General features: G+C 37.8%; 1 protein-coding gene across 7 annotated transcripts in view; it reads left to right on the top strand.

The window, feature by feature from the left end:
- Nucleotides 1-2,280: 2,280 nt before the first annotated feature.
- RUNDC3B (RUN domain containing 3B) overlaps nucleotides 2,281-13,873 on the top strand; it is a 149,804-nt gene continuing 138,211 nt past the window's right edge. For 6 of the 7 annotated variants that reach the window (XM_081287884.1, XM_081287887.1, XM_081287885.1 and 3 more), the window contains exon 1: nucleotides 2,312-2,560. In XM_081287884.1, the coding sequence (XP_081144010.1) occupies nucleotides 2,442-2,560 (119 nt within the window). In that variant the 5' untranslated portion in view covers nucleotides 2,312-2,441. Of the gene's footprint in view, nucleotides 2,561-13,873 lie in introns of all 7 variants that reach the window. The other variant, XM_081287888.1, reaches the window with a different exon arrangement.

Raw genomic sequence — 13,873 nt, 5'->3', positions numbered from 1 at the left:
ATTAGCTTTAGTAGGCATAGGTGAGAATCTGCCCTGATTTTAATCTTTAAAATCTTGCCCTGCTTGGTGGCATACACTTGTAATCCCAGCGACTAGGAGGCTGAGACAGAAGGATGGCAGGTTCCAAACCAAATTCAGCAATTTAGCAAGCTGTAAGCAACCTAGCAAGATTCTGTCTCAAAATAAAATATTATAAAGAGCTTGGGTTCAATCCTTCCTTAGAAATTAGTACATACAGCTGGGGAGGCTGAGACAGGAGGATGGCACACGTTCAAATCCATCTTTAGCAGATTAGAGAGGCACTTAGCAACTCTGTGAAACCCTGTCTCTAAATAAAACACAAAATAGGGCTGGGAATGTGGTTCAGTGGCCCAGTGCCCCTGAGTTCAATCCCTGGTACTCAAAAAAAAAAAAAAAAAAAAAAGAAAGAAAAAAAAGAAAAAAAATTGGTAACATACAATTTTATTATACAAAACACCGCATAAAAGGCATTCAGCACAGAATACACAGAATTACTGTGTATAATACATAAGTACAGAAATCTCTATATGTGCTATAACATTCTTTGACAGAAATTTCTTTTTTTTTATTGGTTGTTCACAACATTACAAAGCTCTTGACATATCATATTTCATACATTAGATTGAAGTTGGTTATGAACCCCCAATTTTACCCCAAATGCAGATTGCAGAATCACGTCGGTTACACATCCACAATTTTACATAATGCCCTATTAGTAATTGTTGTATTCTGCTACCTTTCCTATCCCCTACTATCCCCCCTCCCCTCCCCTCCCATCTTCTCTCTCTACCCCATCTACTGTAATTCATTTCTCTCCTTGTTTATTTTCCCATTCCCCTCACAACCTCTTATATGTAATTTTGTATAGCAATGAGGGTCTCCCTTCATTTCCATGCAATTTCCCTTTTCTCTCCCTTTCCCTCCCATCTCATGTTTTGACAGAAATTTCAAATCCAGAGGTGGAAATTGTCTGGATTTTGAAGCCGCTGAAACTGCGAAATTTCAGTAAAAATAATGTTAAATGTAACCTCGGATTAAATTTAAGGCGCATTTACTAAGAACGTGTCTTATGCAGAGCATTGTGCTAAGTCCTGTGGAGACAGGAGTTACTAAAAATTTCTTTCGAAAACCTGGGCGCACCGAAAGGGTAGCGAATAGCGAGTGCCAGAGGTCTTGGGCCAAAGCCTGGAGCCTCCCGAAGGTAACACCTGAAAGGTGGTGGTGAAGCTCTGGGAAGGGGTCGCTTCTCCACAAGCGCATCCCGTCGAGGGCGCGCTCCAGGTCCCTCTAAGGGAGCAGCCCGCCCTGCCAAGGCGAAACGCCCCTAGGCTCACTACCTACCCCAAACTGGGGTCACTACCCAGGACTCGAGCAGACTACATACTCGCAGTAAACAGGTTCTTACGCGGGTGTTCTTTCCTGGTTGCAGGCAGTGCTGGACGCTGAGGTGAGAGCGCAGTGATGTGTGGAGTCAAAAAATCCTACCATCAGATGCCCCAAGAAGGACATTCTACGGGCAGTTGTCTTCCTCGAGCTATTGTGTAGCTCTTTATCAGGTCCGGGGAGGGCGTTAGGACAAAAGGAACCCCCCTCCCTTCTGGTTAATCAGGCTTCTGGTCGGGTGCGAGTGCCAGCCCTGCTGCGTCCTTGCCTCTGAAGCTACGGAAGCCACCGGACTAGGGATCAGTCATTAAAGCTTGAGACTCGGCTGCTAAAGCTTAGCTCCGAATAGGTGGGCCCGGACACACTGGGGCCCGCATCCCACAATCCCCGCGCTGAAAGCGGTGCTGCTTGGTTGCGTTCCGACTGACTGCCGCACGCGGGCGGCGAGCGCGAGCCCGGCGCCTTGACAGCTGCCCACGCGTCGGGGCGGGGCTCGGGCACGTTGCTTTTAAGGTCCGCGCAGTCGGCCCCGCCCTCGTGCGGTGATTGGCTCCAGCCGGTGCAGAGTTTACCCGGTAGGTACTGGGAAGGCGGGGCTGCGCGCGCGTGGCACGGGACCTCACTGCAGTTGCCCTGACGGGGCGCCTGTGGCGGCAAAGTGTGGGTGGTTAGGCGAGCGAAGCTGAAGGGCTCGAGCGCGCGCCGGCTGCCCAAGTCCCTAGGGAAGTACGGGAGCGTCCGACGCCGGCTCGCGCGCGCCACCCCGCGGCCGGCGGCGCGCGCGAGGGCGGAGGTGGTCCGTGCGTGTGAGCGCGTGTGTGAGCGCGCGCGCGCGCGTGCGTGTGTTTGGAGCACCGGTGCGGAGGGCCAGCCGTCAGTCCCCGGGTGCGAATCCCTTGCTGTCTTCCACACCATCCCGCTTCCCCTACGTCCCTCCCTCAGCCCCAAGGTCGCGCACGCAGCGACGGCCCCGGGAAACAGGTGTGGGGGGCGTGCGGGGTCGCTCGAGACAAAGGGGGCACGGGGGTGAGCCCGCCATGGCCTCCCGGAGCTTGGGGGGCCTGAGCGGGAGCCGCGGCAGTAGCGGCGCCGGCAAGAAGAGCCTGAGCGCCCGCAATGCTGCGGTGGAGAGGAGGAACCTGATCACGGTGTGCAGGTAGGCGGCCGGGGCGAGGGGAAGGGGCTTGCTGGCGCCGCGGGCCGCAGGCACGCGAGTCCCCGGGGGGTCCCGGGGCTGAGGGGCGGTGGTCCCAGCGTCGCTGTCTTTTCTGTGCCGGGCGTATCCGGCGGCGTCCAGGGGCCAGGAGAGGAGCTGGTGTCTGGGCACTGCCGAGGCCCCGGACTTTCCATCAGTTCTCGTGTTGAAGGCGACCGCGGGTAGGGCTTGGGGCGGGGCGGGGAGGATTTGTTTTGAACGTGCAGTCTAGTGTCAGAGTGAAAGAGGAGGGTAAGGAGGAAGAGCTCTTTAATTTAGTGCACATTAAGCTGTCAGCCAGCTTCTGGTAAAGTAGTTGCTGTGATTGTTTACTGTGTTGCCTCAAAATCGGAGCGCATTTTGGCTTGTTTACATATATCTTCACTCCTTCCATCCCACAAATATTGAGTGCCTCCTGCATTGTGTGTTCGTGGGTAGGTACTTATAACTATAGTGCTAGGGCTGTTTGTGCACTACCAGAAGAGTGGGACCATGGAGGATACCTAGTCTTCGTGTCAATGATTTATTCCCAGGTCTGCCCTTCCTTAAATGTTTTCTAATTACGAATGTAGATTTCCCTTCCACTAGAAATGTAACATAAAAGGGATAATTATTATCTAGTAGCCTAGTATTCAGAAAAAAACTGATTTTAATATGCTGATATATTTTAAGTTGTTTTTAAAATTACGTTGTTCCATTAAACCCTAATCAGCCAGCAATAATCCTCACAGAATTGGATGATGAAACCTTTTCCTCCTTCGTAATTTATATCTGTACTTAAAAAAAAAAAATCCTCGTGTTAAAAAATGTGCCTAGCATCTTAAGCAGAATACACGTTATTGTATTATGAGTTATATTCAATAACTTTGAGTGACTTTAAAAGTTGGGCCGTTATAAATATTCGCCTATCTAGCAAGAAGATCTGTCTCACTGACAGTTGTGGCATTTAGAATTGTAAATAGTAAAATAATATGGAATATTTGTCATTTTTACTGTGTAGGATACAACTTTTGAGAGAGGCTTTATTTAATTCTCTTAAAATGAAGCAAATATTTTTTAAAGTTAGGTAAATAGAACATTATAAGTTAGGTGGATTTTCTTACCTTTATTTTACAGATATTAAAAAGATGTTTTAAAATGAAGGTAGTTCCAAGTCAGGTTCAATCATGTACAATGCTTGATGTAATATATTTCATAAAAGCTCCATCATAGTTAAATTTCACAAGACAGTGGTGTCATCTGCTTTTTGCTTAGTCTTTTATAATTCTTCCCAGTATAGCATCTAACAGTTAATATTTATTGAATGAATAAATTCAGTGGTGAATACTACTCATTTTATTTCTCCATTTTAATCTTCACTGGTTTTAGATCATTTGCTGTTCATTTGTGTCCTCATCAGGGTCAGTTTAGTAAAAGAAAGGAATCTGTATTTCAACCTTATTTAAATTAAATTTTCAGCTATGTTTGAGAAATTTCAGTAACATCATTAATGTATGTGTATGTTTAACTAGGCTAGTTGTATTTTCATTAATTTTATTTATTTAATTTCTACTTTGAAATTAATATAAATGCTGACTTTAATTACAGTTTATACATACATTTAATATAGTAGCGAAAATAAATTTCAATTTCTGGCTTACATTTCAATCTGTGTAGTTATTTAGGTAGATAATAATATTAAGACTGTTATGCATCTTCACATAGTTGGTGATACATATAAGTGATCTATATCTAGTAATGGTGTCTATTGGATAGGCTTTGTCTAAATAACTTTTACTTTTTGGAAAAAAGCAATTATGGGCCATTTGTAGGTTTTAATAGACCCACCCCAATTCAGCAAAATGAACAAAGTAGTATTATGCATTTATGCTGCTTTGGTTTAACTTTGAAAGTTATTAAATTTCATCCATGGCTTTTAACGAGTTCACTCTTTATATATCAAATCAGAAATGACTTGATATTTAAGTTGGGAAGAAGTTGGTTTAGCGGAAACACAATTGGGTTCCAAGTTGATTTCTTCATTAGCAAACATATACTTTAACAAGTCCTGCAACCTTCCTATTTTCTGGTTTTGTCATCTGTAAAATAATATTGAACTAGATTATTGGTAACTTGCAGTGATAGTCCTGACATTAATAATAGCCCTTAAACAAAATATGCTCATATTTTACTTATTTCAAATATGAGCAGGGTCATAGTATTGATAGGTATGTATTTATAGCAGCCAGGTGAGGCATGTGCAATTTTTTTGTAAACAAAAACACTTTGAATCTTCTATTTTGTGATTCTCTGCTGATATTCTGGGATAATTGAACAGTTTATGAAACAAAAACAAGCAAAACGCAAACCCCACTGCCACATATCATACTTAAACAATAATGCTTTTTCCTTAACCCTTAAACAATTGAGGTGTAAAGCCCTATGAAATAAGTACACGATTCTTTAGGTTTAAAACTTTATACGAGGACGATATTATTACAGTTTAGCACTTTGGAAATAGCCTGTTTGGTTAAGTAGGACAGTCAAGGAAAAAAGCTGAACTGAATTTTGGCTCATTGTGATTGTGTATATATGTAATTATTTCATTACTTTTTTCCCCTAGTGCACAGTATTGCATATTGTAGACTTAAAACGTCTGTACGGTTCTTATCTCAGCAAATAAGTACAGTTTTATTTACACTTTTTCACAGATTGTCGTGAAGAAAAAGTAGATAATTTGAAGACTCTTCCACATTCAATTCCAAAATATTCATAGACTGACTTTGGCTCTCTGCACCAACTACTATTTTCCCTGCACATTCCCACATTGAAAAACTAAATTGTTAAAACTTTTCAGACTTTTTTTTAACTTACATTTTTCATCCATAGAAAATCAGACAGTGATTTTTTGTTGTTTTTAAGCTTAATGGTTTACTAAAAAGCTGAAATATTACTTTGATTTTAGTTCTTTTGGCAAATAATTAAAATCTAAATTCTCTTGCAATGGATTAGCAATGTTTATGAGCAGATTATTAAAATATATGTGTTTAATAATTTGCATAAACATTTAAAAATAACATTTGTCTCAGTTTTTAATCAATACTTAAGAGAAAGTCCTCCAATAGTCATAATTTTCCTGTCTTTTAGATAGAAAGAACTAAGAGGAATTTAGGGAGATAGTAGGATGAGTTAAGCAAGGTAGAGACAGATGTTGATTTCACAATTAAAATACTTTTAATATCATATACATAGGTCAAGATTGTATTTCAGGACTTGAATATTATTTCAAATTAGATTAGCACCTCATTTTTTTTTTTTTACAGTAGTCATGGAGTAAAGAACCTGCATTATTTGAAACTGGTGTTTGAATTAAGCTTAATATTGTACTATCAACTGTAGTGCCTTACTCAGCATTTATTGTGAATGTAGTCTTCTGTATAACTGAAGCTGTAATTTAAGTGCTCACATTTAAACCACAATAAACAATACTTAAAACACTTTGAATAAATTGCTTTTTAAAAAGGACTATACATTTCCCTACCTTCTTTAACAAGATTATGCATGACATAATAACTTACTGATGACTTATTCTGGACATGTTTCTATGAATATGCTCACTGTACAATGATTGCCCTTTGAGACTCTTGAGATCCCTAGAGGTTTTTGCTAAATGGCCCCTTAAGATTGTGTGTTTGGTGTTCTTTGTTTTTACAGGCTGCTATTTCTTCCTACCAAGGTAGCTGTTATTTCTTACAACTGTTTCTAGCAGCTCTTTCTTTGCACTTCTCATTTTGACTTGCTGATTATAACTGTGAGCTAGGAGAGCAGATAACTAAATTTCTAATGTGTATGGTCTTTAAAAAAAAGCGCAGAGGTTTGAGTGAATTTGAGCAATTTAAACTTCTCAACATTCTGGTTGCTGAACAATCAGAAAAATGTCTGTCGCTGTATTTGAACTTGCTGGGAGAGATGCAGATATGTGAAATGTTATTGAATATTATTAGCAGCTTAATCCTTTAAATAACTGTAAATGCAGTTATTTTGTTTTTCTTGTTACTGTTTGCTTGAGTGTTCTTCTTAAGACTGTTCATATCTTGACTATAATCATTAAAATACTTTTTTTGGCAGTAGTAGGGATTGAACCCAGGAGCAAGTGTTCTACGGTTGAGCTATACTTCCAGCCCTTTTGTTTTAAGACAAGTCTCATTAAGTTGCCCAGACTAGCCTTGAATTTGCAGTCCTTCAGTCTCAGTCTCCCTGGTAGCAGGAATTAACAGCCGTGTGCTACTGCACCCAGCTTGATTATAATACTTTTGACTAAAGTTTTGTTAGTCATGCTGTATGAAGTAGAACTTTGGGTTGGGACTTTGATCAGCATTAGGTATATTGCTTTGGGGCAAGTTTGATAAGTTTAAGAATTCTTAGTACCCTACTGGTAGGTGCTTAACATGGAGATCCTTTTTTTAGTTGCTGGTTCTAGGTAGACTTTTCAGCACTCACAAAAAGTCATCATCTTTTCCTGCAGCTAAACTGGTTTCAGATTAAGTGACAACAGAAAAGAGCTATCTCCCAGGCATTTACTAGGGGGTATTTGTTTTAACTTTGTGGCTGCTGGATAAATGTCAAAAGTGGAGCTAAGAGATTCAATAATCACAGGGGAATGTGTGAGGCTTATCCACTCTTCTGTTTACTCTTACAGGTTTATAAAATTTACTTCTGGGTCAGTCCAGATCATCTTAGAGCAGCTGAATTTGTACACTGTGTTGCTCCTTGCTGTGCTATCCCCATGTTATCTATTTTGTATTAGTAAAATTTCATCAGTGAAATGATGTATGAGTTGTGTTGAGAGTCATCAGAAGAAGCAATCAGAGAGTCTTCTTGAACTTACTATCAAGAACACTGTTATGTCAAAAAGTAGCTACTTTGGGTGAAGACTTCTGTGAGAAATATCTGTGTTAGCACCAACAATTGTATTACTAAGCAATTAATTTTCTTGTATCTACTGACACATGGATATATAACTGACAACTTTATCTTTTTATTGAATAGTTTTAAGAAATCTTAGTGTTAAATCTATACTAATCTCTAGAAAATACATAGAACACTACAGTAATGCATTTAACCTTATTCTTAGCTCTACTATGCCCCAACGTCTGGTGGAGAGATGAGTAATGGGGATTGAACCCAGGGGTACTCTACCACTAAGCTATGTCCCCAGCCCTTTTATTTTTTTTATTTTGAGATGAAGTGCCACTAAATTACACAGGTTAGACTCCTAAGTTATAATCCTCCTGGGCTGGGGTTCAGTGGCAAAGCGCTTGCCTAGCATGTTTGAGGCACTGGGTTCGATTCTCAGCACTGCATATAAATAAATGAAAGTTCATCAACATCTAAAAAAACGATTTTTTAAAAAAAATTGTAATCCTCCTGCCTCAGCCTCCTGAGCAAGTAAGATTACAGGCATGTGCCATTACTACTGGCTTGCCCCTTCTTTTTAATAGAAATTTTATTGATTTATATGCTCAGAAAGGTGCACCTATCATAAATATACTGCTCAGCCCCCCCCCCCCCCGCTCATTTTGTGGCTTTATTTTTCATTCTACAGTGTGTTTTGATCAATGGAAGTTCTTTATTGAAAGTAGTCTAAATTTCTTTCATGGCTAATGCTGACTGCGATCATAAGAAATCTGCTTACTCCAAAGTAATGAAAACATCTCTTATTTTCTTCTAAACCTTTATTTTTTCACATTTATACCAACAATCCATCTTCAGTTTTTTTAAATTTATGGTATTATATATAGGGGGTCAAGATTAAACATTTTCATTATCATTAGGAAATTTTCCTTTTTATCTTTAATAATGCTATCTTAAACACTATTTTGTCTGCAATTAATATAGTTAAAAGTTTTCTTTTATTATTTGTGTCTTTGCCATCTTTTTACTTTCTGGATACTTAAAAATTTTCCAGTAGGCAGGATAGAATTGAACTTTGCGTGTTACCTAGCTTGATAATCTTAGTCTTTTATTTAGGGTATTTAGCTCATTTACATTTATGTTAATATTATTTTATTTGGATTTAAATCTGTTATCTTAATATTTGGTTTATGTTTACTTTTTCTCTTTTCTTGCCTTCTTATTTATTAATAAAGTATTATTTATAGTTCTATCCATTCCACTATTCCAATTTTTCACTCTGCAAATTTACTAGTCATATGTTCTTTTTCTGTTTCTCTATATATTTATATTCAGTTTCTATACTTTTGGAAGTTACCTTTGATTTATTGTATTATAATGAAAATCATGGCTTTTATTCCTTTTCCAATAGTGTAATAACCATTTATTTTTCATCACCCTAAAACATACTTTAAAAACCTACATATATTTTAAATTCTACAAGATTATTTTATTATTATTATATTTTATGCTCATTCAGAAAATACAAATTTACCCTTTCTTCCATCAATTTTGGAAGAACTTTAGCCATTGTCTTCTTACTCTTTAATTATATTTATGTTAAACTTTTCCAGGCCTCATTTGATTCATTCTTTTCTGTATTTTTAGTCTTTTTTCTCTTTATGCTTCTAGTTTTCTATATATATACAAACTATGTTCTTTTCCAGTTCATTAATATTTTCTTCTGTTGTATCTATTGTACTATTTAATCCATTGATGAGTTTTTAATTTCAAATAGTTCTAGAATTTCTGCATGATTTTTATCCTCTGTCTTCTGATAAAAAGAACTATCCTTTCATGTATTATGTTCTTTTCTTTTATCCTCTTGAATGTATTTATTAACCATAGTTATTTTGAAGTTCTTGATATCGGTTTAGAATAGTTAGATCATTTTTACATCTGTTTTTGTTTTTTGCCTCATGCAATTTTCTTTCTTTTTGCATGTCATTTTATATTGTGGTATGTCTAGAATTTTTTTTTTTAAAGAGAGAGAGAGAGAGAAAGAGAATATTTTAATATTTATTTTTTAGTTTTCGGCGGGCACAACATCTTTGTTTGTATGTGGTGCTGAGGATTGAACCCTGGCCGAACGCATGCCAGGTGAGCACACTACTGCTTGAGCCACATCCCCAGCTCCTAGAATTTTTTAAATGTCATGTAATGTGTTGATTTTTTTCTTTAGCACTTTCTTTTTTTTTTCAATCCTATTATGCTGTTATGGTTTAAATCTGAGGTAACCTCAAAAGCTCATGCATGAGACAATGCAAGAATTCTCAGAGGTGAAAAGATAGATTATCAGAGAGGTATAGCCTAATCAGTGGAGTGATTAACTGGGCAGTAACTATAGGTAGGGGATGTGACTGGAGGATCTTGAGCGCACATTTGCACGTCGTTCTCTTTCTTTCTGGTTGCCATTCTAGAGCAGCTTCTCTCTACCACACCCTTCTGCCATGATGCCCTGCCTCACTTTGGGCCCAGAGCTATGGAGTCAGCCATCCGTGTGCCAAAATAAACATTTCCCCCTCTTAATTTTCTTGTCAGGTCACAGTATTGCAAAGCTTACTAAAACGTGCTAATTGTATTATAAACAATATATTAAGTGTTACATAACAGCATAACATACAATGGAGGACATCACATTGGGGCAAACAGATGGAATACACCACTCACTTTTAGAAAAACATGGCCTCCCCAGTTAACATGGGAGACTGAGCAGAGGAAATCACAAGATGGACCCTAGCCTCAGCAACTTATCAAGACCCTAAGCAACTTATCAAGACCCTAAGCAACTTATCAAGACCCTGTTGTTGGGAGCAGCGAATGAATTATAGGTCTTTGAACTGTCCAGAGACATAGGTGACACCTCCCTTGGGAATTGCTTGGTGCAGACGGAAGATAGCCCAACAGGTGACTCCCTGTGCAAGGGGGATTCTGCAGCAGCCATGGAATTTTTTAGTTTGTGGCCTTGCGTTCAGACACCTGCTGCCCAGAGGGTAGAGAGTTATAGGCACAAAGTGATAAGCCCTAATTGAGCGGTATTACTCCCAACTTCAGTTTTTTGAAGAAGTTTTCTCACACTAAATCCTTTTGATTTTTAAAATTATGTAATAAATGTGCCAAGCTTGCTTGTGGTCAGACTTTCTCCACCAGAGTTGGCAGATCCACAGGGTCCTGGCTTTTTTCTCTACTTGTGCGTGTGTTTGTTTTTTCTTACTCCTCTCACAGCCTAGTTTGTGTAGCACAGAATAAAGCTGTTGCTCAGGACATGATACCTGTCTCACAAAAAAGGGGGGCTGGGGATGTGGCTCAGTGGTTTGGTGTCCCTGGGTTCACTCCATGGCACCAAAAAGAAATAAAATAAAATAAATCAAAATGTAGCTTAGTGGAAAAGCACCTCTGAATTCAATCCACAATACAAAAATGGGGGTGGGGGGAAACATGGCCAACATCATGGTAGTGCCCATGGCAATAGTGTAGGGCAGTTCTCAATTCTTTTACCAGTGCTGTCTTCCTCCAGAAGAAAGAGTGGTGGCTGATCACCTTTATCCAGTCAGGGACGGTTCTGAATCCAGGCTGAGTGTCAACTCTGATGAGTCTTTCACAACCTGTTGTTTGCCCTTGGACTTCCAGAGTTCTCAACCTAGATTTGATGATTTTAAATTCGCTTCCTCAAGCAGTTCCTGCACTATTACTTTGTCTTCCAGGATTATCAAGTCCTTTACTTAGTTTTTCACAAGCTTTCTCATTAGGATTTTAGTTTCCTGTACCTCTACAAGTTTCTTGTGCCACACAAGCCCCAGATAAAGGGAAAGGGTTTGAGACCTTCCCAAATCTACTTTAAAGGCTTTTCTGGATTTTGTCCCCATCACCAGCTTTCTGTGGGTACCAGACCCTACTAGCATTCAGAATTTGCAGGTATTCCTACGTAAAGGTGTTATAAAAGCTCACTTTTTTGAACTTTCTCTTCTCAGGAGTCTTAGACTCTTCCAATTCCTAATGTTTCAACAATTCTTTGTAGCCTTCAAGCACATGATTTTGTAACACTCTACAGCCCCCACCTCATTTTTCTGGCTGTACTCTGTGGGAGTGCTAGTCTATCACAGTCTATTCTATTCTACTTGAAATAGGTCAGTTGTCACATTTTTAATTTTCTCTCCAGTTTTAATTTATACTAGCTAACTGATTGTATTTTATATTACCCCATAAGCAATCTCAAATATTTGCTCTGGTATAGGTTATAAAAATTAATACAGCATTCATTATGTTGTCTAGTTATATTTTCTCTTGCAGAATGTGAATTTTGTAAACATTAATAATTTTATTCACCATTGATTTTTATTTCCAGTATCTATTATATAGTGAACATGATTGTCAAATAATTCTAACTAGTAAAGTATAATAGTGGTAGATATTTACAAGCTGAGTTTGAAAGTCAAATTTAAAAAGTACCTGTACTAAATTTCTAAAAAGTCACCCTAATGCATGAGAATAGCTTCAGCCATAGAATTTGCTTTCCTTTGAATAGCATTTTTCTAATTAAAATTTATTTGGGAATGAAAGATAAAAATTTATCTCTTCCAGTGTTTGAATAAAAACAATAGAATAGTAAAGGTTGAGTTGAAATTAATAATTTTTTTTAAAATTTACTTTCCCAAAGCAATCAACTTTATTGTCTTTTTGAAAAACAACATTTTAGCCAGGCATGGTCCCTGGTACTTGTAAAACCAGCTACTAAGGCAGTACGATTGAGAATTCAAGGCTAACCTAGGCAACAGATTGAGACCCCTAAAAAATTTTTTTCCACAATAATAATAGGTAAGAATTTCAAAATGACAAAATTCCTACTGTTTTGCAAGTATTTTATAAAAGCTAGAAAATGTGTATAATGTGCAATTTTGTTGTTTTAATACCAGTAATAAGAAAAATGATTTATTGCCCAATTTATCCAATTGTGATTATGTTTAGAAAAGGATAAGGAAACAATATCTGCCAAATTTTCAAATTTAACATTTGATTTTTAGATTTTAAAATCTCTCTTAGTATTTTTAATTATAAAATGAAATCCTCTATTATATTTAAAATATAGTCTCAAAATTAATATTAACATATTTTAAAATTTAATAAAATTTTAAAAGCCCAGAAAATATCACTGTCTAACATCAGGAGAAAATGTACTTATTCATCTTATATCATGTATGGAAAGTATGTTTTTTGGATGAAAAACCCTAGCTTGAGCTTTATGATAAATAATGGAAATTCTAATTATAACATTTTTTTTAAAGAGAGAGTGAGAGAGGAGAGAGAGAGAGAGAGAATTTTTAATATTTATTTTTTAGTTCTCGGCGGACACAACGTCTTTGTATGTGGTGCTGAGGATCGAACCCGGGCCGCACGCATGCCAGGCGAGCGCGCTACCGCTTGAGCCACATCCCCAGCCCCATAACATTTTTTAATCAGATTTATTTTATAGTTAAGACTAACATTGCAAGTATTCAAACACAGATATCTGACAAAACATATGCTTTTCCTTTTATACTATGTTGCATTGAGTGTCAGATCAACTGGATCTTATTCTCCCAGGAGTGTCGGTGATTGATACAGATCAATATTCCATGACTGCTACATATTACACTTTAAAAAATATAAATTTACATGCAGAAACTCAGAATTCCTGCATTTTTTTCTATGCTTAAATGTTAAGTGTAGTGGTGATAATCTGAAAACAAAGGGGATGCATGTAGACACATAGTAGTTTTTGTATAAGCTAACACTATGCTACATGTCTTGCATATGCTATATCTTTTCTTCACAATCATTAGGTAATTAGTTACTGAAGAACCTGAGTTCAGTATCTTGACAAGGACTGAACAAGAGCCAGGTATGAGTCCAAGCATCTTTCAGTGCCCAAACCCCTGTTCTTTATATTGCTCTGCTGCTGCTTTGGAGTGTAGTTTACAGTGTGGTTTACTTGTGGTATTCTACTTGAATATTTTGCCTTTGGATAAAGAACAGATGGATTCAAAAGGATATGTGATCCAAGTGTATAATTTTTTTTTTTTTTTTACTTAGTCTTACTGTTGGCCAGGCTGGTCCCAAACTTGTAGTACCAGCGGATCCTCCTGCTTTTCCAGTAGCTGGGACTATACCACATCCATCTTAAAATATTCTTTGTTTAAACAATTGTAGTTGGGTGTTCTTACATATAAGGTCAAACCAGTTAATTGATTTAAAAATGGAAAGTTTGTTTTTGTTTTGATAGATTTCTAATTTTAGAAAAAAAATTTTTGAGGGGAAATTTTGCCTTCTATTTTTTTTTAACATTATGCTTCGTTGTCAAGTTGA

Source organism: Spermophilus citellus (genome assembly GCF_964194105.1).
Source record: "Spermophilus citellus genome assembly, chromosome: 3".
NCBI lineage: Eukaryota > Metazoa > Chordata > Mammalia > Rodentia > Sciuridae > Spermophilus > Spermophilus citellus.
This window is presented reverse-complemented; position numbering and strand designations above follow the sequence as displayed.